At 41.7% G+C, this 23,304-nt stretch overlaps 1 protein-coding gene across 2 annotated transcripts in view; it reads right to left on the bottom strand.

Annotated features, from left to right (window-relative positions):
• Tg (thyroglobulin) overlaps positions 1-6,081 on the bottom strand; it is a 203,508-nt gene extending 197,427 nt beyond the window's left edge. For both annotated transcript variants that reach the window (XM_010629590.1, XM_033760858.1), the window contains exons 1-5: positions 6,015-6,081; positions 5,004-5,112; positions 3,938-4,035; positions 2,747-2,950; positions 2,504-2,663 (exon numbers count right to left, since the gene is read on the bottom strand). In XM_010629590.1, coding sequence (XP_010627892.1) covers positions 2,504-2,663; positions 2,747-2,950; positions 3,938-4,035; positions 5,004-5,112; positions 6,015-6,081 — 638 coding nt within the window. The remainder of the gene's footprint in view (positions 1-2,503; positions 2,664-2,746; positions 2,951-3,937; positions 4,036-5,003; positions 5,113-6,014) is intronic.
• Positions 6,082-23,304: the final 17,223 nt, after the last annotated feature.

The raw sequence follows: 23,304 nt of genomic DNA, 5'->3' as shown, positions 1-23,304 counted from the left end.
AAAAAAAAAAAAAAAAAAAAAAAAAAAAAGAAAAGAAAAAAAGAAGGGTATACAAAGAAACAAGAAAAACAAAAGCATTATCAAGAGGTAAAGAGTTATCAAAAGAGGAGTTTAACTTGCTATGATTATTATGCTTAAATGCCCTAATTGGAAAGGTGGATAATGTATAATGAATGAGATGGGTAATTTCCACAGAAATTATACAAAGAATGAAATGTAAATACTAGAATTGAAAAACTGAACATGAGGGATGAATAATGTTTTTAATAGGCTCATATTAATAGTAGACCTGAAATAGCCAAGGAAAAACATAAGTGAATTTAAAAATAGATCAATATAGGGCCAGAGATTTAGCTCAGTGGCACCGCACCAGCCTCGCAAGCGCAAGGTCCTGAGTTCGATGCCTGGTACCACAAAAAACAAACAAACAAACAAAAATAAATCAATATAAATTATCTAAATTGAAACAAAAAAAAAAACTAGAGCAGAATATCCAAGGGCTATGAGGCAGTATCTGTCTAAAGAGCATGTGGTTAGAAATTCAGAACAAGAAGAGATAAGGGAGAAAATTTTAAGAATGAATGCATTTACATTTATATATATTCCATTATATTCCATTTTCCTTGCTCTTTGTTTCTTTTACAGATTCAAGGTTCTATCTAGTGTCATTTTTGTATGAAGAAAAAATGCCTAACATTTTGCATACTGTGAGTCCTCTGAAAAAAAATTCTTCTCATTTAAAAAAATTAAAAATAAAATAAAATTGGCAGCTTGTGCCTGACTGCTCAATGACATGGGGAATGCAGCCTCCTACCCTTGTTCTTTAGAACCAGGAATCTGTAAGTTTGAGTTTTAGGTTGAACATATGAAATTGCTAGTGCTCACCTAATATTTTTTTAACCTGAAAAAATGGAAACTGCATAGAGTATATCCTAATAAAAGGCCCTGGCTTGTAAGATATTCTGCACCTTACACAAAGCCACCTGGAGACTGTTTGGGCACACAGGCTGCTGTTCTGCATCTCCTCCTGGCACAGCCCATGAGAATTTCCACAGCCACATGGGAGAGGGACAGGTTGCTTTGGAGCCAGACGCTCAGGTCCTCCCATAGGAAATGCTCATGAGCATTCACAGACCAGCATTCCTGCTTCTTTTGACTCAGGATGGTTCAATTATACCTGAAATCAGTGTGCACCTTTTACAGTAGCCAGGTAGCCATCTTGAATGGCCAGAAGCTACTGGCTTTTTAGGTCAAGATTAATAACGCATCTCTTTTGCTTTATTTGTTACCTAAGTCCATAAAGTTATTTATCAGTACATATATATAATTTATAAAAGCTCATAATATGATTATATCTATGCTTTTTTCCTTCTCTGAGCACACCCTTTCCTCCCACTCCCTCTCCACAGTAGCACCAACCCACAAAATGGCTGGTCATGACCATATATGTGCTTTGTAGGCCTTCTGCACTCCCATAGCCCAGCACAGTCATAGAATCAATACAATCCCATAGAAAGATTCTTGTTCCTTAAAACTTAAATCATATTTCATCACAATACCTCGTATCTTGTATCATGTTATCTTAACATACTCTAGAATCCTCTACAATTCAGCTATTCAAGCCTTAATGCAGTCCTCTAAAAGGCTGCACACAAGTTTACAGTGTCTACACATTTATTCAGTCATCCACCATGTCTTTTTTTGTTTTTGCTTTCAGACAGTCTCACTATGTAGCCCAGGTTGGCCTTGGCCTCTCAAATGCTGGGATTACAGGCATGTGCCACCAAGCCCAGCCACGTCTGATAGTCACTTTTCCACCAGTTTCCTGCTACAATGAAAAGCAGTGGGGTAAACACTCTAATATATGTCTTCATATTCTAGTGTCTTCATTTGTGTGAGCTGGCTGAGCCACGGAGTACATACAGTTTTAATTTTAATAGCTGTTACAGTTTGGGGCTTAAACGCCCCTCAAAGGCTCATATGTGTAGAAGCAGGGCCTTCAGAAAGCGAATGGATTCTGAAAGCTACAAATACCCTCTTGATGAAATTATATTTTTGATGGCATTACTGAAAGTGATGGAAATTAGAGGTGGGGCTTATTTTAAGGAAATAGTTAGTGGGATGTGACCTTGGAGATAATATCTGGACCCCAGCCCCTTCTCTAATTCTTTCCCTTTTATTCTGTTTCCTACCTGCAATGAGGTAAGCAGCCTTTCTCCACCACAGCCTTCCGCCATGATGCTGTACCTTTCCACAGGCCTAGAAGCAGCCGAGCCACGTGGCTGTGGACTGAAACCTACGAAACTGTGAGCCAGAATAAATCTTTCCTCCTTAGACTGGTTTTTCTCAGGTATTTGGTCAGAGCAACAAAAAATTAGCTAACATAGGAAATAGCGACTGGGCCTTGCTTTGTCAGAAGTGTTGAGATACAGCCCCTGGTAATTCTTCCCGAGAGCAGAGCAATGGCCCGAGGATACACAAGCCTCAGAGCTGTTCCCTTTACCTGCTGTAGCTGTGGATCAGATCGAAGATCATCATGTCTGTGGTGTTCACAAACTTGCACTGAACGGGCATGAACTCCCCCTCTGGAGAGCACTGTGGGGGGGACTTGTCTCCCACGCCATGCAGCAGACGACGGTTTCTAATCTCACAGCTCCTGGGACCTAAACATTTTCAAACAGTGTTAAGTTCCTACAGGTGGGGAGGTGCCGGGCCGCCCACTGTGCTGGTGCCCCGTGAGACTTACACCGCGTTGGTCTCCCCAGCTGGCGGGTACCATACACCTCCATCCCCTCCGTGTCCACACACCAGCACTGCACCTGCCCCAGGTCACACTGCACAGTCGCGTAGTCCCCTGAGTCCCGACACTGAGGGACGTAGGACGTGACCGTGCTGTTGATGTAGCCGCTCAGCAGGACCCGCTGACTGTGCAGCTGGCAGAAGGACAGGCCTGAGGGTGCAAAGCGCAGCGTCAGAGGGGCGCTGGAAGGCTCTTGCGCCCTGGGGAGTGAGGGCCAATATCGCTAGCGTCACGCATCAAGCATATATCCTGACTCCCTGGCTCTGCAGCTGGGAGACTCGGGCCAGCGCTGACAGAGCTTGTCCAAATCCGGATTCTGCCCATGCGTGAGCTTGCTGAACGACCTTGGAAAGCTGCTCCTCTTCTCCATGCTTCCTTCTCCTCATCTGCACAGTTGGAAGCCACCTGCCTCGCTCAGGTGCATGAGGGAGAGTGGCCCAAGAGTTGGCCCCCTGAACACCTACTGTGTGCCAGTGAGCTGTGTGTCTATAGCCTCGTGTCACCGGGAGGCAGATTCCATATGCACAGGGCAGAGCCAGGCAAGGCATGTGGTGCTGCGCCAGAGGGTAGGGACCCGGCGGTGCCTGCCACATAAAAGCACAGCTCCAGCAGACCTGCCGTTCAGTAAACAGTGACTTTCTTTTTAGGCTCAATTTCATCATTGTAAGTAATCAATTTGCACTGATGTCTGTTTGAGAGATACACCGTGCCTTGAATGGAGACTGCACTTCTTTGGCTACTCACTGTATAATTATTTTAACTGCAAAGCTTTTACTCAAGTCCTAAACCCCACAGCTACCCCATACCACAGGTGAGAAAACACTCCCAGTTTTCAGGGCCACTTTCTGGTTCCTGGGCACTGTGACGTCTCCTTGTCGATATTGCCTCAGCGCCTAACACCCTGGAGAATCTCAGCAGCTATTTGCTGAAAAGTGGACTCAAATGTCTCTGATTCTCCAGTGATGCTCTTGAGAGTTAGCTGAGCATAGTGCACAAGGATTCCTTCTGTGGAGAGGAGAAAGCAGAAGCCCCAGGGGAGGCCTGCCTGTGACCCCAGCCGCCATGCCCAGTGCTCCTTCTGGGGTGTGAGGCACCCCAGCAAGGCCCCTCCTTCCCACCCAACCACTTCCCACTCACAGGCTGTTGGCCTCCCTGGCTGCCTGCTGCCTGGAACTTCCCTGCCATCAGAATCCACACACCAGCAGAAGCGGCCGTCATTTAGGCACTGGATGGTCCTGAGGAGGGACAGAGCAGGTGACACCGGTATAGTTTCCCTAAGCTACACACAGCCTCCAAGATGGTGAGGCAAGAGGGCAGCAGATGGCACAGGGGAGAGCTGGGTGGGATGGAGATGGAGCTGGCTCCCAGGGAAGCGATAGTCAAATGGATACCTTCGGGAAGGCAATGGGGTGCTGGGGGTAATGGCAATGGGTGTGCAGGTAAAAAGAAGAGTGTGTGCAAAGCTTCCTGGGGACAGGGAGGCCTGAGCTTGCCAGGCCCTGGAACAGCGACCTGGGAATAAAAGCCTGCACAGGCTAGTAAAAGCAAGAACTCTGCCTAGCACCCTCCTAGCAGAGGCTGCGCTGGGAGCAGTGCAGGAAAATACAAAGCATGGAAAGACACATAAAGGATTCACAGGATGTGGGGGGCACTGTTGTCCTGGAAAGCACAGCCACACACAGAGTTCCCTGGATCAGCATGGCTGCCCAAGAAAGAAACATCCAATGTTTCAATTGGATGCACTCTACAAGGACTCTCCGCATCTACTCGACAAGGAAGAGTTGTTTACCTTCTCCTCGTACCAAGCTTGTGCGAGGTAGCCATGAAACTACGGGTGGTCAGGCAGCCATGGACGCAAAGGTGTAGTCAGTATGTGCTTCCCTCCACCCAAAATAGCTTGTGGGAATGGAGAAGGTGTCAAGGAGCCCCTTTTCATGCTTTACTAAAGCACACAGACACTTTTCATTAAAGCGACCCAGGGTTACTGGGCTGACAGGAAGAGAAGGGCTATCACCGCTCAGGGGGAGGGCAAAGTTGAGGTCTCCCAGTCACGCTGACCGGTGTTGACTTAGTCTGGAAAATTAAGAAATAGTCCTCTAAACAGTAGCAGCCACTTCCCAAAACATGGCAGTAGCTGGAGGGTACCACATGGGTAGCATTGGCAGGGGTGGGTACTGGGAGACCTCACTGAAGTCAGCCTTACTGGAAGCTGCCGTCTTCAGAGCACTGGGGAATATAATTCATCTGCTGCAGGAAGGCCCTCTCCCTCTCCAGCTCACAGGGGCGAAGCGGCTGGGCATCCACCTGGTATTCTGTGCAAAGAGAAGAGTTCCTGAGAGCCAGGCACAGGCAGGTCTGGACAGGCTCCCTGAAAGTGGCTGCTTTTCTGACTGTTGCGGTTTGCCAGCAGTGGGGCAGCCCTGCACTCGGTTTCCAGTGGAATATTTGCTCATTTCAATCCCCTACACGCTCCTGGGAGGTGAGGGGTAATAGCTCCATTTACCCATGGAGCTCCAAGGCTCCGGCAGTGAAATCGACACTTCGTTCAGCCCAGCACTGGGGCTGAGGTCAGAAAATGATGAGAAGGTAATCCTTGAACCTCTCCAGCTGATTCCTGTGGAATCCTTGCACACAGTGGGAATGCAGAGCGACTATTGACATCTGCATGCCTGTTACTCACTGAGAACCACATAACACCGGGGCTTTTGCTGAGAAATCACCAACCAAGGCAAGTGACGTTTGTCACTTCTTAGTGAAGATGCTGCAGCTTGGCAGTTTATCCAAAGAGAGGAGATTAGAGTGTGAGCCAAAATGGAGGTCTATTTCATTCTACGGGTAGATTTTTGTCTACTGCCTGCTTGCTACTTCTCAAATACACACATGGATGACATAGACTCTGAGGTAGCTAAAACCTAATTTCAAGCCAAACATTTAACACAGCATTGAGGGGAGATAGAATTCAATTAGGAAGATACGGTTTCCTCTCTTCCCTCTGTGAATAACTAGCTCTGTGACCTCAGGAAATTCACATCGTCGCCCTGAACCTCTGTCTCTTCACCTGAAAAAAAGAAGAGCGAATAGCCCACCGCTGGACCCTTTGTGAGGATAAATGAGATCACACATCTAATTAACCAGCCAGAGCCTGGTTGGTCCTAGAACTCTGTGCCTGAAGGCTCCCTCCCTCCCTGCTCCATGCCTTAGCCTGAGAACTCACCAAAGATGTTGCCTGATACCAAACAGGCTAAGCCCAGCAGGCCAAAGGCCCACAGCACTAAGGCCATGGTCCTTGCCCTTTCTGGGATGAAGGAGGACTCTCTTCCTAGGTCCTCTGGCCAGGGATCCTTTATAGTGCTGTGGCTGGCACTGCTCTCCCACCTAGAGGCCCTCAGCTGGGCGTTGGCTCACCCTGTTTGCTGTGCTGCTCACCAGGGGCCCCCTCCATCTGCATCTGCTCCCTCTGAGGGCACTTGAGTGGCCAGCAGGGCAGGAGAACTTTGTCTAGACTGTCTACACAGAGCTACAAGGAGCAGCTTCAAAATTCTCCTTTACAAGCCAAGGCCAAAGATCAGTGGCTTTGGGAGTGCCACCGTGGGGGAAGAGCCATCCCTTCTTTCTTCCCTCTCCCTGCTCCATCTGCCCTTTGCCACCTAGAGGATGCAAGAAGGAGTGTCTCCTGGGCAGGTGGGGAGGTGAGCAGGCCCTGCACTGGGAGAACCCAAGGGGGCCCAGGGCAGCTGTGTGGCAGCCGGCCCTGAGCTGGGTGCTCTGGATGGTAAATAGGCTAAATGTGGAAGTGCTTAGTACAGCACTGAGTGTGGAAAAGTGTTCACTATCGGCCACTGTATCAGTCTTCTCAGGCTTTACCACTGATGTCTATTTTCTCACAGTTCTGGAGGTTCGAAGTCCCAGACCAAGATACTGGCAGGGTTCATTCTCCTAAGGCTCCTCTCCTTGATTTGTGTGTGACTGATGTGTCCCATGGTTTTTCCTCTCTACACCTCTGTATCCTCATGTCCTCTTCTCATGAGGAAACCACTCAGATTGGATTTGGGCCCAACCTAGTGACCTTGCTCTGATTTAGTATCTCAGTTACTTTCTCATGACTGGAACACAAATCCTGACACCTGCAACTCAAAGGAGGTAAGGTTTATTTTAGCTCAATTTTTGGTCCATAGTTGGCCAGCTCTAAGGCAGGAAGGCACGATGGAGGGTTTGGCAGAGGAAACTGCTTATCTCATGGCAACCTGGAAACAAAGGAGGACCCAGGGAGGGAGATACACCCTACCAGGTCATGCCCCCAGTGACCCCCTCTTCTGACCAGGCCCTACATCCTAATATCTCATTTAGCCTCCTCAGTCACCTTTCCAAAGCCACACCTATGAGCACACAAGGCTTGTGGGGGACATCTAGCTATAAACCATAACAAATAGATACCTTTTTAAGGACCTTGTCTCCAAATGCAGTCACATTCTGAGGTATTGGGATTTCAACAATGAACTTTAGGAGACACAGCTCAGCCCCACTCAGCTCCTGACACCATTGTTATCTTCAGGATTTCGTGTATAGAAAGTAAAACTCAATAGTCACTCTAAGTTTCAGGGTGTGGGGAGAAAAGCAGATGAGAGACTGGAGCTGGGGCGCAGTGGCAGGGTCCTTGCCTAGCATGTGTGAGGCCCAGGGCTGGATCCCCAGAACTGCAAGAATTATGAATAAATAAATAATGAGTATGAAACTCTGCATGTCCATCCGGGGAGCCCCACATGCCAAGGCTCCCACGCCTTCCTATCTCCAGCTGGCCTTCTCTAGTGGGCTCAAGTCCGCTTTGCCTGGTCACTCTTCACGTCAACACATCTTCCCAAACCACCTCTGCAGCACGTCACACACATGAGGGTAGAGGTGGCTGTCTGTGCTGAGCTCCTTCCTGCCCATTTCTCCTCCATCTCCACAGGCTTCAATCCCACCAGGCAAGTCTCTTTGTAGCTCCACATTCCTGTGACTTTCTCATCCGGCCTTCTCCAGGACCCCACAGCTCAGAACACACACTGACCAGAACAGCTCTGCCCTAACCCTTCCCAGGGCTTCTTCACCATCTCAGGGGCAGCTCTCGGAGACCTGACCCCTCTGCAGAGGGTGAGATGCATCCCTCACGTGCTCCAGAGGGCCAAGGCCGTGAGAACCTTTTGCCCTGGGGAGTAGGAAAAATAACACTAACGCTAATACTTCGATTTCAGGCAATGGTGGTTGGAGGAATTGCGTTACAGATTGAGAATGAGGGAGAACTCCCCCACCCAGCTTCTGCTGTATGGAGCCCAGTCGCTGTATGTTGTGAAGCATGAATCACCACACTGGGTGGGTGCGTGTCACTTCTCCATTTCCAGATGAAGCAGAGGAGCTGAGGAGTCTCTGAAAAAGTTGACCTGGTTAGCGGTTACTCCAGACCCCGTGCTCACTGCCTCCCATACCCTAAAGGCTTGCACCAGGCGTGGCAGGCTAGCCAGGCACTGAGTCATTCTCACTGGCCTGGCTCCTGAAGCAGCAGGGTGGAACTGAGAGAGCCAGGCCCTTGCCAGGGTATCTCTGCTTCACTGGGTTTGGTGCTTCAGGGACTCCGGGCTCAGGGTTCTCGAAGCAGGCCAGGGACTGGAAGGTCACAGGGGAGAGGGACAGCAGCCCCAGGAGCAGGCTGGAAGGCACAGCCCACCTGGAGAGGAGAGGGAGCTCTGCTCCCTGGGCCAGAACGCGTGGGCTTCCTGAAGGGCCTCACACCCTGCTGTGGGAGAGCACTTCACTGCCGAGGTGACGTGGTAAGCTTAGAGGACGGAGCCGCAGCAAAACTCTCTTCTCACAGTGACTCAGCTCCTTGTCCCTGCTACCCCCACCTCTCCTCCAGTCTTGAGGCCATGTGGGCTTCTGCACAACTTTGCATGCCTGTGCCAGGATCAGGCTCCTCATCGCTGGTTCCCACCGTCCTTGGCCCCAAATATAATGATAGAGCCATCCCCTCATCTCCTGCTTTCCCACTATGAAGGCTCTCTGTATAACAAAGGCTCGATACAGATTTAGGCGGAAATGGGTAGTTACTGCAATACAGCGGAGACTACTGCCAGTAGAACACCAGCTACCATTGTCTCTGAATCCACCCATCAGTTGATACCGCTGGATTCCAAGTTACTGCCATGGATAGCTTCTCCCATCTGCCACTCAACCCACAACTCAAAGCCACAGCCCTCTAGGATGTCAAGGCAATAGTGAAATTCTTGGCACTTGATTTCTATAAGCACTTTCTCCTACCCCATCTACAAAGCATAGCTGAGACTGGGGACATTATCTGCAAACAAACAAGATCCTGAAAGCTGGAGAGAACAAGGCAGACTAGATAGCAGCCTCCAGAGGAGATGGTAGTGAGTTTCATGAGACTTACTCTTGTCTTGTGTGTCTCAGACTATGCGCCTTAGATAAACTGGCAACTCACACATGCCCATAGCACAAGCAAACAAAAGCCACTGAAGCAAGAAAAGGTCACAAAAGGAGGTAACCTGGCAAGACAAAAAACATTTAGATAATAGCTTCTCTTTAATAGCAAACATCACAGAAAAACTGGCTCCAATCCCTCCCAAGACAACAAAGTAGGAGGGCAGAGCCTAGAATTCCACTGTTGCCCAGCCAGAAGTGGTTTCCCAAGCCCCAGAGGGTAATGTCAGAGAACCATAGAAGCCAGGATGTTCATCCCTCATAGGAAGTAGTAACCCCCCTCTTTTTGAGGTTCAGTGGAGAACTCTTGGGCAACCTGAGCCACCATCCCCACCAGATAGTAATAAAATTTGTTCTTGCTTTGCCATGGGGCAGTGTCAGAAGAGGCCCAGGGAAAGGGCAAAGCTTTCCACTGCCCAGAAGTAGCAAGACCACCCCCCAACAGTGTCAGTGAAGGCTACGTGGACTGAGTACCTCTGGCCCTGCAGCCAGGATGCAGCAGCAGCAGAGGTATCATGTCCACAGCATTCAAACAAGAACCTAAACTTCCAACCCTGTGTGGCAGCACTGAGATGGAACCCTTTCCCCCCCTGTGGTGATGTCAGAGGAGTTCAGTTAAAAGAGAATTAAGCAAGATCCCGAATTTCATCACTCGAACCCAGAAATTACTCTTTATATTCAGAACCAAGAATGCTGTAACTGGCATAAAAAAGTGAGCAGATGCCACCAGTACCTGACGTAGATAATAAAATTATCTGATGTGGATTTTGAAGCAACCATCCTAAAATGCTTCAGGTAGGAATTAGGAACATATTTGAAACAAGTAAAATGTCTCAATAAAGAGAAAGAAGATATAAATAATAACTATTTGTAAATTTTAATGGGAAGAAAATGTGCAAATGAGAAGGGAAACAAGGTGGGGGAGGAGAAAAACGAAGGAAAGGACAAGAAGAAAAAGAGAACAGAAGGACAAAACGGAAACAGAGCTTTTGTAAATAAGGAGTGGAAGAGGGCTTGAAGGAAGGGAAGGAGAATGGGAAAAAAAGAAGAAGCAAGATATATCAGGTACAGGTAAAAATTCCCTGTGATGAGTGTTATAATTATGTATATATAAAATGTATCAATAAAAAGTGTTAAAATAATCAAAATTGAAAGTTCAGCAAATGTGAACAACAAAATGGAAAGAACCCCTTGAAGATACAACAATAAAAGTGATCCAATTTGAACAACATGGAAAGTAAATTTTAAAATAAAAAATAAACATGCCAGTGATCAATGGCAGCATGACAGAAGATCTACCAACCACATCATTAAAGCGACAGAAAGAGAGGTAAAAAAAGGGTAGAATTTAAAAAGTAACTGAGACATAAAGGCAGAAAAATCCACAAATTTAACAAAAAATCATAAACCCATAGACCCAAGACACTGAACTAACTCCAGAGAATAAATTCAAAAAAACCAATACCAGACACATTCCAATCAAACTTCTGAAAATTAGAAACAAACAAGCAAACAAAACATATTGTGAGAATAGCAAGAAAGAAATGATATTTTCCTATAGAGGAAAAGCGATTTGAGTAGCAGTAAATTTCTCATCAGAAATAATGGCTATTGGTGTATAGCACAATACTTTTCAAGTGCTGAAAGACAGGAGCTCTCAGTGCAGAATTCTGTTTCCATTAAGAATGTCCTTTAAGAAAGAGGATGGAATCAAGATATTTTCAGTTGAAGGAAAGCTATGAGAGTCTGGCACCAAAGGACTTAGGCCAAAAGAATGGCTAAAGGAAGTACTCAAAACAGAAAGGAAGTAATAACAGGAGCATTCTTGAAACATGAGAGAAAGGAAAAACAATGGGAAAAGAGAAAATGCATAAATACAATAGATGTTCTCTTCATGAGTTTTCTAAATTATCTTTGATGGTTGAAGCAAAAATTATGACACTGCTGCAGTTTTCTCAGTGTGTGTGAAGGAAACACTTAATACAATTATACTTTAAATGAAGGAAGGTAGAAGTATGGAAATAGGGGTAGGTAAGCTGTTTATACTTCATTCAAACTGGTAACCATGTCAGTACCAGCAGCGCATAAAGTGATACTTCAAGCATCATTAGAAAAGTTACAGAGATACACTCAAAAGTGCTATAGACAAACCAAAATGTAATGCTTTAAGAAGGCACAATTTACCCAAAGAAAGGCAGAAAAAAGAAAATGTAGGAATGCAGCAAAGAGAAAATAAGCACAAAACAAAGAATAAAATGGCAGACCTAAGCCCTAACCTATCAATTTCTCTCCCCCGCCCTTTCCTTCTTGACCTACCTGTAAACTGTCTACAAAAATTTCACTTCAGATGGGTGTGGTGGCATACATTTGTAATCCCAGCACTCAGGAGGCTGAGGCAGGAGGATTACTGTGAATTTAAGGCCAATGTGGGCTAGACAGTGAGTTTAAGCACAGCCTGAACTACATACTGAGATCATGTCTTAAAAAAAACAAAAAAGCTGACTTCAAATATAACGATGCAGGTGTAGGTGGTTAGAAGTAAAGGATTGAAAAAAGATATACCATGCAAACATTAATCAAATGACAGAAGTAGGCATTATGATGTTATCTACACTAATATTTCAGAAAAAAGAAAAGTCCTAGGGAAAGGAAGAGATAGCACATAATAATTTAAAGGTGAACCCTCCAAGAAGACATAGCAATACTAACAATTATGCATCAAATAACACAGCTGCAAACTACATGAAGCAAATACTGATACAACTAAAAGGAAAATTAACAAATTCAAAATTATAGTTAAGGACTTAAATATTCCTTTCTGGACTAATAGAACAACTAGATAGAGAGTCCACAATATATAAAAGAAAGCAAAAGCATCATCATCAAACAGCAAGGCCCCCTAGCATTTGTAGAATACCTACCCAAAATAAGCAGAACACAAATCCAAAAAAGGAAAAAAAATCTTAAAAGATCAGATCAGAAATGAATAAAACATAAAACAAAACACAACAGGAAAAAAACATAAAGCCAAGTGCAGTGGTACCAGAGATTGAACTCAGAACCTTGCACTTACTCTATAGCCACCTATGTGGCAATTAAAACAGAAAAAAACAAGATCTGTAATAAACTAACCACATAGTCCAAAATTCATTAGTGAAAGACTAAATGCTTTGCCTGGAGGAAACAATCGAGGGTAACCATCTAATTCCACTGTCACCAAATTTCACCCACATTGGTCTGAATGTCCCTGCTTGTGCAATACAATAAAGTAATGAAAAATAATAAAAAGCACTAGCATATTAGTAAGGGATAAATAAAAGTGACTTTATTCATAGAAAATATAACACTGTATACTTAGAAAATCCTACGGGGGTATATAAAAATTCTGTGGCTAATCAGCAATTTCAGACAAATCACAGGATAAAAGATATTTAATAACAGTTTTATTTCTCTATTCTAGTAATGAAACATCTGAAAATTAAATTAAGACATTTCCATTTATAATATAATTAAGAACAAAATACCAAGGGGGAGTAACCAATGTATGATATGCTCACATACCTCTCCCAGAATAAAGCCCATTCTTCTGTATGTATTCCACACACACTGACAAAATATATGGGAAAAGAGAAAAATAAATGCAAATTTAAAAAGGAACAAAATATTCAGAGATAAATTTAATAAAATGCAAACTCAGGATGTGAAAACTACAAATATTCTGAGAAAAAAAAGGTAGAAATGCTACACAAATGGAGAAATAGAACATTCTCATGAATCAGAACATTATTCAATATTGTTGATAGAGCAGCTGGCTTGTAGATTTAGTAAAAGCCCTGTCAAAACCCCAGTTGGTTTTAAAAGAAGTTCACAATTAGATATTACATTTTTTTTACAGAAATGTATAAAAGCTAGAACTGATGAAAAACAATTTTTCAGAAAGAATACCATAAAAGAATTATATTACACGATTACAAACTGTACTACAAAACCCAAGTGTTTATGACAGTTTGATATTAGTATAACATAAAATAATAAAAAGTGCAGAAATAAACCCATATAATTATGGGGTTATGTGTAGGGCTGATTAAGTACTTGATTTTCAACAAAGGCACCAAAGTAATTCAAAGAGAAAAAGGCCTTTGAACAAATTGTGCAGAAGCAACTGGATTTTTATACACAAATTAAAACAAGGATAAGCCTGCACACCTGAACAGCACGGATGCAGCCTAATGGGAACTTCTACCTATTGGGGGTGTTTCTTAGGCCTATTTCTAGATAATCTGTTTTACACCATTGATGTACATCCACTCTCAGTGCCACTCCTCCACCGTCTTCACTGTTGTCGTTTTATAGTAAGACCTTAAATCAGAAATGATTCAGCCTCGAACTGTGTTCTTCTTTCTCAAAGTCGTGCTGGCTGTTCTAGGACCTTTGCATTTCCATGTACATTTTTGAATCAGCTTGCTAATTTCTTTTTTCAAAGATCTATTTGCAAAAGCCTTCTGCAATTTTAATTACAATTGAATTAGATGTATAGGTCAAGTGGGGGAGAACGGACATTGAACAATGACAGAATTCTATTCATTTATTTCACTTTTACTTATTCTCAGCATTGTTTTTGGAGTTTTCAGTGTATGTCATACATGTTTTAAAAGTGTATCTCTTAGCATTTGAGTCTTTTATTCCATTGAAAATGGTGTTGATATTTAAGTTACAATTGCTCTTTACCAATGTAAAGTTCTGGTAGCATTCCCTAGACTTTTCATCTGTATGTGTTTCCTGAAAACAATTTTCTTCCTTCTCAGTCAGTGTGCCTTCTATTTATTTCCCTTCCTTTATTGTGCAGTGATGCGTTATGCCAGCACGACGTCCAGCACAATCTTCAAAGAAATGGCAATGATAACATCCTAACCTTGTTCTTTAAGGGAGAAATTAGCACATTACCACGATGTCAGGTTAAGTTTCTCGGTAGATGCCTTTCTAAGGTAATACGAATTTCTTCCCGTTATTTTCTGATAGGTTTTAGTAAAGAGTGGGTTTTGAAATTTGTGAAATACTCTCTATTGAGTTTTAATTCTTTTATCGGTGTAATATATTAATTACACTAATTCCATATAGTAGAACAACTTCATTTTCCTGGGAAATATCCAATCTGAGGTTGTTATCCCTACCCTACACTACTAGAATAGGTTTGCTAATATTTTGTTAAAAATTTTGTGTTTAGGCTACCGACCCAGCCACCATTGCTCAAGCATGGGGAGGTAGCCTGGCCCCGATCCACCGCAGGAAGGAGAACACGCCAGCTCCCAACCCAGCTGCCATCGCTCAAGCACCGGGAAGGTAGCCCCTGAACCCCCATAAGCCTCCCCCCTCACTCTCAGTCCTCCTGACTGTGCCAGTCTTTGGATCCACTCTGCAGAGGCACAGGTGGTCATCAAGGGTATTTTTCTGAGTTCCCAACTTTGAACACCTTTAAAGAAAGGGCTTGGGAAAGCTGTAATAGAACGTTGTGGAGTGCAACCATTCAGAAGGTTGGGGAACTCAATCTGGGCCTTGCAGACCGAGGTCAGTCAGTGTCATGGGGTTCAGCCATCAGCTAACTGAGATCAGGGGTCTTGCACCCTCGCTCTGTCTGAGCCATTAAATAGTAAATACACTATATTGAAATTTTGTTCACTGCACACATGTTCTGGACTGCTTCTTGATTTCAGTTATATTCAAATGATTTAAGGGTGATAGACTAGTGACTACCACAGGTGGTCAGTGTCCAAGTTGTGCTTGATCTTAATGTGTTGCTGATTGTATCAGTTGGGGTAAAGCATTGCGGTTGATTTGATGAGCTGTTTTCTCTGATGAAATGAAGATGAGAATGTCTGTGGGTCATTAGAGACACAGAAGCTAGGGCACAACTATATCAGGAAGATTTGGGTGATAATCCAGAGATTAAACCAAGGACAGTCCAACAACAAAAATTAAAATGAGAAAACACTTAAGCAAGACACAAGGACAGACTTCCAGTTTACCAATGGCAAACAGTAGGGCAAATGAGGATGAAAAGGCCGATAGTGAACCACCAGGACACTCTGAACTCAAAGCACAGGAAGTAACAAAGCAGATCAATCAGGCTCTAGAAAAAATTCAAAACAGAAATAATTTCCCAGATAACCATAGAGATAGTGAGCAAAATGGAAGTCGTGATTCGAGACTCTAGAGCAGAAACTGACAAAAAAATAGATGAGCTCAGGACCATGATAGAAGCCATGAAGGCCCAGCATAAGAAAGAAATGGAAAAAATAAACGCCCAACATAGGAAAGAAATGGAATCCATAAAACAGATTCAAACAGATATCCAGGAGATTAAAAACTCTATTGAAAGTGTACACAACAGAATAAAAGAATGTGAAGATAGGCTCTCAGATATAGAAGATAAGATTGCAGTCAGCGACCATGAAAAGAGAGGTCTCTTAAAAACAGTAAGAGATCATGAGAAATGCATCCAACAACTCCTAGATGATGCAAAGAAGAATAACATAAGACTGATAGGAATACATGAAGTAGCAGGAGAAAATACAAATGACTTTAAAAAGCTGTGTGCAGAATTAATGACAGAAAACTTCCCAGAGGGGAAGAATTTGACATTCAAATAACTGAGGCATATAGGACCCCAACTAGCTACAATAAAAAAAAAATCTACACCTAGACATATAATAGTCAAGATCCCAGAAACCCAACAGAAGAACAAAATACTACAAGCAGTAAGAGAAAAGAAACAAATCACATACAAAGGAAAGCCCATCAGAATCACAGCAGACTTTTCAACACAAACCCTTGGGGCAAGGAGAGCCTGGAATGAGATATTTCAAGTACTAAAAGAGAACAACCTCCTACCTAGACTGATGTATCCTGCAAAACTCTCTTTCAAAATGCATGGGGAAATAAGACACTTCCACGACAAAGAACACCTGAGAAACTACATGAATACCAAACCAGCACTACAAGCAATTCTAAACAAGATCCTAGAAGAAGACAATGAAGGCAACAACACCATGAGGCCCAACAGAGCAAATCAAATAGGCAAGGCAAGAAATTAAAAGGAGAAGGTGAAAAAGTAAAAAGAGTCCACAAAAGGCCAATAACATGCCAATAAAAAGTCAGTACATATTAGTTATAACCAGAAATGTCAATGGCCTCAACTCACCAATCAAGAGAAATAGACTGGCAAAATGGAATAAGAAGCAAAGTTCAACAATATGTTGTATACAAGAAACACACCTAGTGCAAAAAGAACCCCATAGACTGAAAGTGAAAAGATGGAAAACAATTCTCCGTGTGACAGGAGCCCAGAAAAAAACAGGGGTAGCAATCTTATTTGCAGACAAAGTAAATTTCAAACCAAAACTGAATCTAGTGTTATTGATGTAGGACGGTACTGTATCATACCTCTATGAATGTGAAATATCTGGTACCTGCTTTATGATACATAGTAGGACCGTGTTTTATCAGAGCTACTTTTAATGATATTACTCTAGAATGTTCTCTTTCCAAATGATGATTAAGAGGCTAATAGAAAAAATGGTGCCAGGTACCACAACAGCAACAGAACTTTGCTGTTGTCTGAATATTATTCTTTTCTTTGTTGTTTTTTTTTTTAATGGAATGTGCTGAATGTCTATAATTTTGTTCAGATGACTGCAGAACCTGGAAAAGCTGTTGCTGCTATCGATGCATAACATACTATTATTAGTCTTTATACATATATATATATAGACACACACACGCACACACACACACACATATATAAATTGAATTTTGGAAAACTTTAACGGTGCTGCCAACTTTGGAAAAAGTCATCCCAATTTACTGTGTTGAGTTGGCATTGTACAGAAATGGACAACCATATTGGTCTAGAAATGTTAATTTATTTTATTTTTTTTTCCATGTGTACAGGGGTAACACATCGTACTAAATATGTAAGGTCATATCTACGTGGGTTTGATTACAGAAACTAATAAAGTATTCTCTAAATAATGAAAAAAAGAATAAGATAAGACTATAAGAGCAAGAAGCAATTTAAATATGTTCAGGGACCATTTTCATCTCCAGAATTAAGGATTATTTTAATGTTACATCATTGCCTTTTCTCTTTTACTTTCCTTTTTAGTTTTATTTTAGGATTCCCTATTTTTAATGTTCATACAGAGATTTCTTTAACTGAAATACCGAATAGTTTCTTTGGTGTGAAAAACTATAATAGTACACAGGATCCTAATGAGATAATTAATAATGTGAAATAGGAAGTAAAGGGCTAAAGGTGTAGGGAAAGTGGGAAGGGTGGGGGAAAGGTAATAAGGGAGAGGAAAAAAATATGAGAAACTGAAAAAATGGAAATAAAGTGTTTGTAAGGGGGGAGGGGAGGAGGGGGTGAAGGGAGGGCAGGGACAAGGGGAAAAATGAGCATCAAGACCTATTATGTAAAGGTACAGAACCCCAATGATGAATGTAATTGTAATGTATACCTAGATTGTACCAATAAACTCAATAAAGAGAAAAAAAAATTTTGTGTTTATACTCAGGAGGAAAATATATTCATCTATAACTTTCCTTCCTTCTTCTGATGTTTTATGAAGGGAGGGCAGGGACAAGGGGAAAAATGAGCATCAAGACCTATTATGTAAAGGTACAGAACCCCAATGATGAATGTAATTGTAATGTATACCTAGATTGTACCAATAAACTCAATAAAGAGAAAAAAAAATTTTGTGTTTATACTCAGGAGGAAAATATATTCATCTATAACTTTCCTTCCTTCTTCTGATGTTTTATCCCAGTTTTGATTATGAGGTCTTATTGGTCTCAAAACCTAAGATATGAAATGCTCTGTTAACTTTCTGTCAGTATTTATACACACTTGAAGTGACTTATCCCTTAAATGTTTGGTAGAATTCACATTTAGGTCTGCATTCTCCTTAAGTGAAAACTTTTCATTACACATTTAATTTATTTAACTTTTCCTTTTGTTAATCTCCGTCATTTGGGGAATCTTTCATTTTCATCTAAGACCAAGTTATTAAATGTAGTTGTTCAGAAAATCCCTTTTTTAAAGTTGTCTATTTGATATATAGTAGTATATCCTTTTCTAAGTTTTTTGAGAAGTCTATTTAGGGCTAATATTATTGTTAATCTTATTGTTCCATTAAAATATTAAACGTTTTGCTTTATTTAGCTGTTTCCCCATTTAGTATGTCATTGGCTTCAGCACACACAATAATTTCTTTCCTTTTATTACTGATTTGGTTTTAATTTGCTGCTTATTTCTGAAGATTGAATCTTAGATCACCTATTTTATATCTTCTTTTAAATATAAGAGTTTAAAGCTGTAAATTTCTAACAGTGAGTTGTATACCACAAATGTTGTTTTCATTTCATCCATTTTGAAAGTATGCTCTAATTTTATTTGTAATATTTTCTTGTGCACTTTTGGTATCAATTTTCAGTTTGTTACCATCAGAGAATACTTTATGGATCATTTCAATTATTTTACACTTGCACTTGTCTTGAAGACCAAGTGCCATTTTTTTTTTTTTTTTTTTTTTTTTTTTTTTGGTACCGGGAATTGAACTCGGGTCCTTGCGTTTGCAAGGCAGGCCACTGAACTGCTGAGCTAAATCCGCAGCCCCCAACTTGTCTTAAAGTCTAGTTTAAAATTTCTTTTGAGTGGTCCATGTACACTTCAAATTTTTTATTCTTGTATTGTTGCAGGGAATATTCCATTAATGTAAGTGAAACTAGATGATAATTTTTGCTTAAATCTTCTATATTCTTATTGATTTTGACTGCTTGTCCTATAAGTTAATGCTAGTGGAAGGTTAAAAATTTTAAATTATAATTACAAATTTTTCTATTTTTGATGTGGATGCTTGCTTTATTTTGTAACCTACATTTTAAAATTACAATGTAACTTTTATTTTATTTATTTATTTGGTTTGGGCAAAACTGAGGATTCAAGAATAAAGACCTATAAGTATAAAAGAAGGGAACATTCTATTGGGAAATAAAGCGGAAAGGCAAAATAAAAAATATAAAAATATGTAAACTTCCTTCTTAAAACTAATTTCATTGTGTCTCCGAAGATTTTTGTTTGTTTGTTTTGTTTTTTGAGACAGGATGTCACTACGTAGTTGAGACTGACCTGGACCTCACTATGTAGCCCAGGATGGTCTCAAACTCACAAAGACCCTCCTGCCTCAGCCTCCTCAGTGCTGGGATTACAGGTTTGTGCCACCACACCAGGCTTCTCCTAAGTTTTGTATGTAGTACTTCCATGGTCATTTGATTCTCGAAATTTTTAATTTCTTCCCTGATTTAGTCTGTGATCCATGGGTTATTTAATAATGTATTATTTAATCTCCATATTTTTGTATAGTTTCTGTGGTTTCATTTGGTGTTGCATTCTAGTTTCATGCCACTATGATTCAATAGTACACGGGATTATTTCTATTTTTTAAACTTATTTAAGCTTGCTCTATGGCCCAAGATATAGTCTATTTTGGAAAAAGTTCCATGTGCTGTTGAGAAAAATGGGTATTCTGTTCTACTGGAAGAAATACTCTATAGACATCTAATTAAGTCCATTTATTCAATGGCATGGTTTAACTCCGATACTTCATTGATGGAAAGTTCACATTAAAACAATAGAATGATCCCAAATAAACAACCCAACGAAAAAAACAAAATCCAAACCCAAAACTAGTAGAAAAAAGAAATTCTGATAAGAACAGAAATTAAGACTAATAATACAAAAAAAAAAAACAAAACAGATCAATGAATCAGAGTTGGTGCTTTGAAAGGATAAACAAGATTGATAAATCTGTAGCCAAACTTACCAAAGAAGGAAATAAAAATCCATAATAATGTAATTAGAAATTAAAAAGGTGCAATCACAGCATTCTCACAATTGGAAGGAGTATCAGAAACTACTTTGGGAGGTCACGTTGGTTGAGGTTACAGCAGCAAGGGAGGAGGACCCTCGACCATGCATGGGAGAGGGGCAAGTACCCTGAGGCAGGGACTACAGAGAATTCAGACACCCAGGGCAAAGGAAAGACCTAATATCACTGGAATTTGGAAGGGAAAGCCAGACCAGTCCAGGATCTTGGCACCCTTCAGACCCTGGGTCTGGGCACATGCTGTTTGAAAGAGGGCCAGGGTATGTGTGGGAGGGAGGCAGCTCTTCAGTGGTGACAGCGAGAATATGTCCACAATCCCTCTGCTCTCCCCACAGACCATGGCTTCAGAGAAATTGAAAGCCAGAAAGTGGTGCATGCATGCAAAGACTGGTGGAAACTCTGGAATTTGAAAACAAACGGACCCCCAGGATTACGGACCCGAATCTAAGTGCTGATAAGGCTGAGGCACAAGGGATACATGAGCACACTGTGTCTCCGCACAGCAAGACTTTGCACTGAGGCTTGGCTAACCTGTAACTAGTCACCCATTCCTCCCCGACAGAGTGTTGGGCTTCAGGGAACATCCAGCGAGCTGCCCAGGCCTGCTTGCAGAGGCCAGGGGTGGCGCACCTTGCACTCCCTGCAGGGGCCAACAGAGGGCAGCAAGCCCAGGGGCTGCACCAAATTCTGTGGGTTTAGTGTGTGACGCTACTAGAACAGTGTCTGGTGAAGGACTGCAGATGGAAGGTCCAAAAGTGACACCTGGATCACAGGGCTCCTGGCAATGCACGTGGCAAAAGGCTGACAGGAGGGAAAACAGAGATGACCTTGGGATTTGCTGGCCATGAAGGGAGCTGCAGTGAGTCATCCCTGGTGGAAGTCCACAGAGAACCTGGTCATGGAAAAACTACACCACACCGTCCCCTTCCCAAGTTAACTATGGCGTTCAGTTCTGGAACAGACAAAAAGACCTAGCATACAACCCAAAAGACCCAAAACATAGCTTGCAGCTAGTTGGCAGGGCCGCTCAGATCTGCAAGCTGACAGTGAAGACTGCAGGGTGAAAATCGACCCAGAGATCTCCAAACTGTAGCCCAGAGGCAGCTGCGTGGTTGTTTTGGCTTTATGCTGTAGAAACTGCATGAGGGTTTTTTGTTTGCATCTGTATTGTTTTGGTTATTATTTGTTATTTTAGTTTTTTTCTGTTTTCTCTTTTGGTCTTCTTTTTAAAAACATTCAATTTGGTTTGCAAACAGAAATTTTGTTAGAGAACTCTGCATTAGGTGACAAACACAATCATGGTCATCCTTCCCACATGAACACAAATATGGCCATCTTTTCCATAATATGGAACGGATTAAGTTCGTGAATAGAGGTACTGCTGGATTTCAAGCAAGCAGATGTAGTTATCTTTTTTTCAGACAAAGTGGACCTTAAAGCTGAAACTGATCAGAAGAGGTAAAGACAGTCACTACATATTAATTAGAAGAATAATTCAACAGGAAGAGACAACAATTATAAATATATACAAACTAAATACTGGTACATTCAACTTCATAAAACTAACACTATTAGACATAGAAGAGTGAATAAATGTCAATGCAATCATAGTGGGTGACCTCAAACCTCACTTTTACAAACAGACCGACCACATAAAAAAATAGTAATAGAGTTGAACCGCACCTTTGAACAAACGGACTTAATAGGTATCTACAGTGTGTCCCACTGGACTACAACACAAAACATAGCCTAAGCAGCACGTAGAACTTTCTCCAAATAGACCATATACTCGTCAATAAAGCTTGCTTGCATAAATACAAAAGAACTGAAATTACTTGATGTATATAATCAGCTCATAGAGCAATGAAACTAGAAATCAATGGCAAAAGAAGCCACAGATGTTTTACACACCTGGATATTATATAACACACTATCAATGGGTCACAGAAGAAATTAAACAATTCCAAGAGTCCAATAGTAATTCAGTAGAATACACCAGAACCTATGGGAGACAAGAAAAGCAGTTGTAAATGCTGTGATTAGAAAATCACAGTTGTCCCAAATAATCTAATGATGCACTTCAAGGTTGTAGAAAAACAAGTCTAAATCAAATCTAGTACAGAAATTAATGAAATCAAGATTAAATAACCAATAAATTGAAGAGCTAGTTCTTGGAAAGAATAAACAAAACAGACAAACCCTTAGCCAAAGTTACCAAAAGAAGGAAAGAAGACTCCTATCAATGCAACCAGAAGTGAAAAAGGTGAGATCATTAACAAATGCCACAAAAATCCAAATTATCAGCAACTAAAATCTGTAGTCCAAAAACCTGGAGAATCTGGAAGAAATGGACAGATTCCTAGACACATATGGATTATTAAAACTAAGCCAAGAAGGTATGAAAACCCTGAAGGTTCCAAGGTAGGTATTAGTTCCCTTCCATAGACAAGGGAAACAAAGTGCAGAGAGCTCACCCAGCTTATAAATGATAGAGGGGAAATTCAAGACAAGATTACAAAATTCAAGCCTATTCCACACCATCAAATTATTCACTGATGCAGTTCCTCCCCAGCATGGTATAAGATATCCTAAGAAAGCTCCAACAACAATAATTGCCTCTTATACGAAGAAAAACTAAAATCTGACTGGGTTTAGAGACACAGAGTGGGAGAATTCTGTAAAATGGGATAATATAAAGCTAAGAATTGGAAGTAAGCAGTCTTAAGCACAGACCCTATTTATACGAATTTGAGAAATGACTAGGTAAATTGCAAAAGACAAAAATATGGTTTGCAGTTGGGAGCCTAGTAGGTTTACAGAAGAAAACTGACAGCCAAAGTACACACGCTAAACAGTAACTTGAGCAGCACAGGGTTTAAACCTTGAACCTGCAGCTTACATCTTATTCAACCTAAGTTTCTAAACCTCAGCATCCTCATCTAACAAGATGGTCATTTTTATCTTGTTAAATGGTTAGATAGTGCAAGTAACATGTACAGCACCTGGCTCAGAGCAGGCACTCAACAAGCACTAACCTCTTGGTCTTGCAGCAACAAATCTGACAAGTTAGGATGAAGACAAAGGCCA

This window comes from Fukomys damarensis, unplaced genomic scaffold, assembly GCF_012274545.1.
Source record: "Fukomys damarensis isolate Sample0158 unplaced genomic scaffold, DMR_v1.0_HiC HiC_scaffold_5, whole genome shotgun sequence".
NCBI lineage: Eukaryota > Metazoa > Chordata > Mammalia > Rodentia > Bathyergidae > Fukomys > Fukomys damarensis.
This window is presented reverse-complemented; position numbering and strand designations above follow the sequence as displayed.